This window comes from Zea mays, chromosome 10 (assembly GCF_902167145.1).
Source record: "Zea mays cultivar B73 chromosome 10, Zm-B73-REFERENCE-NAM-5.0, whole genome shotgun sequence".
Lineage (NCBI taxonomy): Eukaryota > Viridiplantae > Streptophyta > Magnoliopsida > Poales > Poaceae > Zea > Zea mays.
The window spans coordinates 142,070,075-142,077,687 of NC_050105.1; the positions used below are offsets into that span (position 1 = coordinate 142,070,075).

A 7,613-nucleotide genomic window follows, 5' to 3' on the forward strand; every position below is an offset into this window, starting at 1 on the left:
ATGCATGCAGTGAAAACTGGAAATTGTTTGTTTGAGGGCGAGAAGACGAAGATAAGCATCGGGATTGAATAACGCAGGGCATTGGAGGTATCAGGGATGCACAGCGCCGCATCGGATCCCTCCGCAGCTAGCGATTCCGCTGCAGCTCCACCAAACACGAAGGAACGGGATCCGCCCTCTCGTCGGTACGTGTACCGTGTACAGTGTACTCCTCGCGGCTGCACTTGAGACACGACCGTGCGATGACGGCCTGTCAGTCAGCATGCCATTGCCCGTTCCCGTTCCTGCAGTCTCGTCCTCGTCCACGCGATGACGCAACGGAGCCTTTTGGATCTTTTTTTCTCACCCGATCAAGTTCCATCAAGCGCGGGAAAATGGATCCGTCAGCCGAAACAGCGTCCACGTCCGTTAATGTCTTCAGTTTCCCTCGCGATATTTTATATTTCCGCTTCGAGGCGTTTGATTTCGCACGCAAACGCAAACGCCAGCGGAGCGCGGAGAGAGACTTCCAGACCCTCGCTGTCTTGCATTGGTCATTGGAATTTGGACGTCAGTCAGCTCTGGGGTCTGGGCAGTGACCGGGAGACCCGGACAGCCATCACTCCGTCGGCCATGCATGTCACACGGGACAGGACCCTGGACGAGGAAACCGTTTGATGGGGTGTGCAAAGGGTTTCGCAGAAAGGAGACCTCTGTTCCGTTTTGCTCAATTGTTTAGCTTTAATTTGAACTGATTTCTAATGCATTTGCAATGTTTTTGTCTTATAGATTGCAGTCCGAAACAAAAACACAGACGTAATCATAATACCCTAGCCGCGGATTGGGATGTTGGATCAAGCAGAGGGTCTCGTGGTCACCGGGTACGGTGTGGGGGCTCCATCGGTGACACCTGCCCACCGTACGAACTCATTGTCTAATCTTGTCTAAACGTCGCTGATTCATACTGTACGCTTCCGTTGACACCCGGACAGAGCTAGCTACACTGTCCTATCCTATCCGGCCCCGCCGCGCAAATGTATTTTGGAATAGAACGGTACAGTCAAAGTTGCTAATTTCTGCAGGCCGGGCATCATCATCTGTCATCTGATGAGTGCTTTGAATGAATAGTCTATCGAGGTAACTCTCTTGTGCACCAAATTACACATGCATAAGTAACCAAACAACCCATCATGCTATACTTCTACACATGGGTGGCATGCACATAGATTCCATAAGTTTGTGGATACCACGACTGATCATAACTAATCATTTTTCTCTTTATTTGATTTTTTTCCTAGCACGACTGGTCATAACTAATCCTTAGGGACCTCGAGAGGGCCGATACCCCGAGGCATCGACTCAATTAAACTACTCACATTTTGCTATGAATTAATTGTGGTACATCCTTTCAACGGTGGTCGACATGACTGTTTGGATTAAAGAGGTGTTTGAATATACTATAACTAATAGTTAGATACTAAAATTAGCTGAAGACATTTAAACAATCTAGCTAATAGTTGAGCTATTAGTCACATTCAGCAAATTAGCTAATAGGAGCTAGCTATTTTTTAACTAGCTAATTCTACTAGTAACTTTTTAGTCAATTAATTATTAGACATTCAAACACCCCATAAATCACTTGATAAAAAAATAAGATTGTTAGCAAAAAATATACTTTATTCTTTAATTAATAATAAAACACCAACAGACAAACTGACAAAGGGAGTAATCGCGGATGGAGGTGGCCTGGTGAAGAAGACGAGAAGTAGCGGACTCTTCCAGCATGGGTTATTTATTATAGTGCTTCGTGGAAAGGCCGGCTAGAAAAGACATACAGCACCATCTTTTTCAAACCCCCTGGACGATTCTCGTCGCAAAGTTGAAGCATATGATGCCGTCTACTTTAGTAACTGGAACGTGCGCGCGGTCAGAGTCCCCTGGGGGAGGGGAGACCGTGGACAAGATGGATAGACGACTCCTCTCAGCCTCAGACTATCCGCAACCGTTACCTCTAAATTTTTCCCCCTATATCACTTTTTCCCCCTATTTTCTTCCCTATTTTTTCATCTCCCGCAGCGGTTCCCCCTAAATACTCCCCCTATACCCCACTACCACTATAAAATATCATTTTCTATACCAACTATCAATTTTTTATATACTAACAATTACTCGTGGACCCACAGCACAGTGTTAAGGGTGATGAACAGTGACACGCTAAATCTGGGGGGAGAGAGAAGGGGACCGACACGTAGGGGACGCTGTAGGGGGCACCGCTGCGGCTATAGGGTGCCCCCTACGCGCCGCATGCAATGGGAGGGGGCTGCGTAGGGGGTTGCGCTGCGGTTAGTCTCAGGCCAGCTAAAGTTTAGCCCGGGTCACATTAAGCGTTTGACTTTTAAATAGGAGTATGAAATATAGACTCAACCAACTGGACTAGATTCGTCTCGTCTTTTAATCTTCAGCTGATAAATTAGTTTTATAATCTGACTATATTTAATACCCGTAACGGAGGTTCAAACATTCGATGGGACAGAGGCTAAATTTTAGCTGGGTGTAACCAAACACCCCCGATAAAACTACATCCGATCCGATGCACCAGGAGTGTGCAGGCGCAGCGCAGGCAGTGAGAATCTACGGGAGAGAAGTCTGTCTGCAGCACGTTGAAGAGCCTGATTCTTCCGCCTTCGGAAGTCCCGACTGTCCCGTCATTATCCCGTGTGCAGCACTGCAGCGGCAGCGCTGTTGCTGTCACCTCAAGAACAGATTGAACACGCTGGGGGTTAAGATTCAAGAGGGTTACGTTCCATGACTAGAGTGCGCTGCCTACTATACGCATCGGCATACGGCATATGTAATGTACATGCGCTACTGTACTGTACGCCGTCTGAGGTCAATACGTACGCTACACAGATCGGACGACAGTGAGGGTTCCTGTAGGAGCAGGCAGCTATTACTGCTATACGATCTGCTGGCAGAGACAGCAGAAGGGAAGGAAGGAGCCGAGAAGCTGCAGCTGCAGTTGGAGGCCGTGGGCCCGTGGCCGTGGACCATGACGAAGAATTGACGACGTCTCCCGCACGCACGACTATATGGGCATGTTTGGTTCAGATTTTTTCTGACCAGCTTTTCTGAGAATCTGGCTGTGAGCAGAATCTGGCTGTGGAGAGAATCTGTGTATTATTAGGATTACGTGTGGAGGAAGATAAATATATTCATAGGGCTCAGGATCTAGAAAGTGACAGATTCCTACTATTGCAACAACTCAACCGATTATATGTTTATGTTGATTTTGAATAGTTTTTATCTAAACGAATTTTATAGAAGCTGCCTGAAAAGCTGACGCGTTTGGCAGTCCGCAGCAGTTTTTGGTGTCCAGAAGCTGTAAAAAGCTGAAACAAACAGTGGCAATGCCAGTCTTCACTGCGCCCGTGACCTGACCTCCTCGGCCGATCGGCTCCTCCCCCGTGAGCTGAAACAAACAGTGGCAATGCAATGGTGGTGGTGGACTGGTGGGCAAATGGCCAATGGCCATCTTGCTGCGGCTCTTTTGGACTAGTCCACGGTCAAAGTCCGTCTTAACCTTTGACTAGTCTAACGACCCTCTGTTGCTAACTTGCTCAACAGACAGCCAGCTCGAGTAGTGAGTGTCCCCGATATCCATAGAGCTCCGATCCTTTGTTGAAACGAACCCGCCGTGACCTTGTGGTGGTCAGTGTGACGGGTCGGACGATGGTTGTGGGATCCGGGCCCGGGCCGTGAATGAGATTCTGAAACCGGTTAGGCCTTGTTCGTTTGTGCCGGATTGGTGGATCGGAACGATTCCTAACCGGATTGCTTCTCTAATTTATATAAATTTTGATTAGCTAAAACGATTCCGAGTACAATCCGACATAAACAAACAAGGCCTTAGCGATCAATAAACCGTCATAGTCAAACTCACTGAACTGCCGGGTCTGTTCCGTTTCAGACCTTATAAGTTATAAGCAGCTGCAAAGGTTCACTACTGTCCAGTGTGGGCAAAATTTTCTCTGGACCTGATCACTTTCCAACAAGCAGCTCCAGGACCTTGCCCTGACGTTAGGAAACTAGCGTTCGTGCGTTGTGCTATCCCGTAATGAACTGATATGAATATACTGATGATTCACAATTCTCTGGTACTGCACTCCACCATGCTAAAGAGCGTCGCAATCAGAGGCCAGAACCAAAACCTCTATGCACACCACATATTTTTCCAAGACTTCCACACAGCTGATGTATGTATCCCCCGGAGTCGTGGTCCGGAGAAAACCACGTGCTACGCTGTTAAACAATTCGCGGACAGCAGCATGTCTGCGCAAGCAAAGGCTATGCTGGCAAAAGCACGTCGAGCAAGACCCCTGAAATCTTCAGTCCTCAGTTCTCCGGCCACTGCAGTATCGGTCGTAACAGTTACTGATACACTACACAGCATCGGGATACTACTCCCAACATGCGGCGTGCGTGCCTACCTGCCGTGGATATCAGGATGGGTGGATCAGATCATCCGCCTTTTGGACGACCACGCTACTCCATCCAAAGAAGCAGGCACGCTGCCGGCTGTAGCGTGCTTCGTTCAGATTTTCAGAAAGTCCAGGAGAAAGTAGCTGTTCATGCTTTTGAAGCCCTACTGTTCTCGGTCTTTCTCCGCACAAAAAGCTCTGGCCGTCTCTATCCTCTCGTGCTCGGGTGCAACCACAAGGTGGTCTAGAAGCAATGCACCACATGAGTACATGACTTCCACGCCATTTCTTCCTGCGGCGGCAAACCGAACCTCAGGGCCTACTACCGCATTGAGTACTCCAACAAGGTGACTCCCCACGTATTAAAATACTACATTATTTAAAGTGTTTAGGACACTAAAAATAAATTGTGCTATAATAATTAAACCATAAACCATATACTATTTTAGGAAGTAATTACATTATTTGAAAAAGAATGATAAGAACGATATAGAAAACAATGACATAGCACTAGTCTATTGTATAGTATATTTATGTCGTTTTATGGTGTGCCTTATGATTTTTAATAAAAAATATAGAATAGGTTACTGTTGGACCCACTTTTTTTTAAGTCAAGGCACTGATTTAAGACACTGTTGGGAGATGCTCCAACCGAAAACACGGGAGAAATGCAAGCCAGAGGTTCATGCCTCATGGCTTGGTGCCACCGAGATTATCTACCAAAAGTCAGCTTCCTGACTCGAAGAGGCCCTTTTTATAATACATATAATCACCGATATCCATGAGAAAAAAGGCATAGCTTGCCTTCCATTTTGTTTCTAAAATGCATAAACCGGAGAATAAAACCCCTTTCCTTATTCATCACGGGATCGTCGTGTGAATAAAACCCGAGACGCCGAGGCGGATATCCACCCGGCAGACATAGCACCGAGGGCTGGTTTGATCGCGTCTGTTTTAAAGGCTTCCTAGTTAAATTTAAATAGAGAAGGATTTAACTCCTTTCAACCCCTTGAAACCAGACGCAACTTGAGCGGTGGCACACCGGCACGCACGGGGCAACAGCTCCCGCGGCACGCACGCGCGAGATACGATCCTGATCCCTGCGTGCCAGTGCCACTGCCACCACGGGACGGAATGAGCCCGGCCACGATCCACCTCCCGCTGACGCCGACCTCATCGCTGACGCCACGCCACCGGACTGCTAATCCACCGGGCGGGGAAAGCGACCGGAATCCTTCAAACTAGTCGACTACTAGATTATTACAATCAGTGCTGGCATTAGCGTCGCCGCGACCCCCTGCTTATTTTAATTTTTTGTACGTACCGGCAAAAACGCCATTCCGTCACGTGGCTCCAGGTTAGGAAAGTTCAACGAACCGCGACGCCGGTGTGAACCGGCCTCCGCCTATATAATTCCCCGGCCCAACCATCGCCGTTCAATTCCATTCCACACACACCCGTCTCAGCTCACTCCCTCCTCCTCCAGTTTCGTCAGCTCATCATCATCATAAACCGAACACAGAGCTCTCGATTCCATTCCAGGATGCTGCTGAACCCGGCGTCAGAGGCGTCGGTGCTAGACACCATCCGGCAGCACCTCCTCGAGGAGCCAGCCGACGAGAGCTTCGGGAGCCTGGTGGCGGACCAGTGGAGCGGCTCGCTCCCGTTCCGCACCGACGACGCCGACGACATGGTGGTGTTCGGGGCGCTGCAGGACGCCTTCGCCTACGGCTGGCTGCCCGACGGCTCATTCGTGCACGTGAAGCCCGAGCCGGTGCGGTCCCCCGACTCGTCCTCCTACCCCTGCTCCTACGACGGCTCACCCTGCTTCGGCCTCCTGGACCCGGAGCCGCCGCTGACGCCCGGCACCACCACGCCCAGTAGTAGGGGGCAGGAGGAGGCCGCGGCGGCCATGGCCCGGGGCAAGCACTACAGGGGGGTGAGGCAGCGCCCGTGGGGCAAGTTCGCGGCGGAGATCAGGGACCCCGCCAGGAACGGCGCGCGCGTCTGGCTCGGCACGTACGACACCGCCGAGGACGCCGCGCTCGCCTACGACCGCGCCGCCTACCGCATGCGCGGCTCGCGCGCGCTCCTCAACTTCCCGCTCCGCATCGGCTCCGGGGACAAGCGCCCGTCGCCGGCGCCGCCCGAGCCCGCCACCTCCTCGGACTCCTCCTCGTCTTCGGCCAGCGGCTCGCACAAGAGGCGGAAGCGAGGCGAGGCCGCGGCTGCCAACATGGCCATGGCGCTGGTGCCCCCGCCCTCCCAGCTTAACCGGCCGGCCCAGCCGTGGTTCCCTGCCGCGCCGGTCGAGCAGGCGGCGATGGCTCCGCGCGTGGAGCAGATCGTCGTCTAGTCTAGCCATGCGCCGGCGAAAGCGGGGGCAAGGCCCTGCGCTGCACTTGCGTGACAGCTCCACCGGATGGAATGCGAATATGCGATAAAGCTCGGGATGCCGCTGTTGCTCCTTGCAACTGGCGCAAGTGGAAGAAGCTGTCTCTGTGTGTAATCAAGTGTCTTGTCTGCGGACGAATTTTCGGTATGTGCGTCGTTGTCACTGCTCGGGATTGTGCTGCTGCTGATAAGTTCGGAAAACTGTACAAAGACGTAGGGAGAGAGACGATGCGTGATCAAGAACAGCCCGCTTTGTTCTTTCTCTGATAAAAAAAATATCCAGCGGCCAAACAGGCGCGCAAGTCAACAGAACAGCGACCTGAGCTCGTGACACGAGATCGAGATCGAAATCGCCCCCACTGAAACCAGAACTGCAGAGCCGAGCGGTAATCCAACGCTGACGACGTAGCAGGAAAGGTTGGCTTGCTCTTGCTCACGGACACACCCACAGCTCCAACATTGGGTTTGTGAGGTAAAATAAAATGGAAGGGCTTAACCGTATGCCTTTTTAGGCTTTTACTAGTTTAAAATGCAAGTGGCGCGATGGCCGGATGGCGGCATGGCGCCAGCGTCGCCATCGTGCTTTTGCGGTGGTGGTGCCGGAGACGAAAGGGAGAAGACGCCGCAAGCCAGCGATGAAAGGAGCCTAAGCCCCCTCGTCTTTACTCGTAGCCAACGATAAAAATCTGATGCCCCGTGCTTATCCGCAATTTATACCATTGTATCTGAAATAAGCATATGCCCCGTGCCATTGATTCCAGA

At 51.1% G+C, this 7,613-nt stretch overlaps 1 protein-coding gene across 1 annotated transcript; it reads left to right on the forward strand.

Moving 5' to 3' along the window:
- Positions 1-5,920: 5,920 nt before the first annotated feature.
- LOC100274398 (uncharacterized) lies at positions 5,921-7,048 on the forward strand. The gene has a single exon (NM_001148758.1). The coding sequence runs from the start codon at positions 6,001-6,003 to the stop codon at positions 6,811-6,813; it is 813 nt and encodes a 270-aa protein (NP_001142230.1). The 5' UTR covers positions 5,921-6,000; the 3' UTR covers positions 6,814-7,048.
- Positions 7,049-7,613: the final 565 nt, after the last annotated feature.

Bases quoted from the DNA above. Each gene is read 5' to 3' on its own strand.
- LOC100274398 (NM_001148758.1), top strand. From the start codon at position 6,001: ATGCTGCTGAACCCGGCGTCAGAGGCGTCGGTGCTAGACACCATCCGG.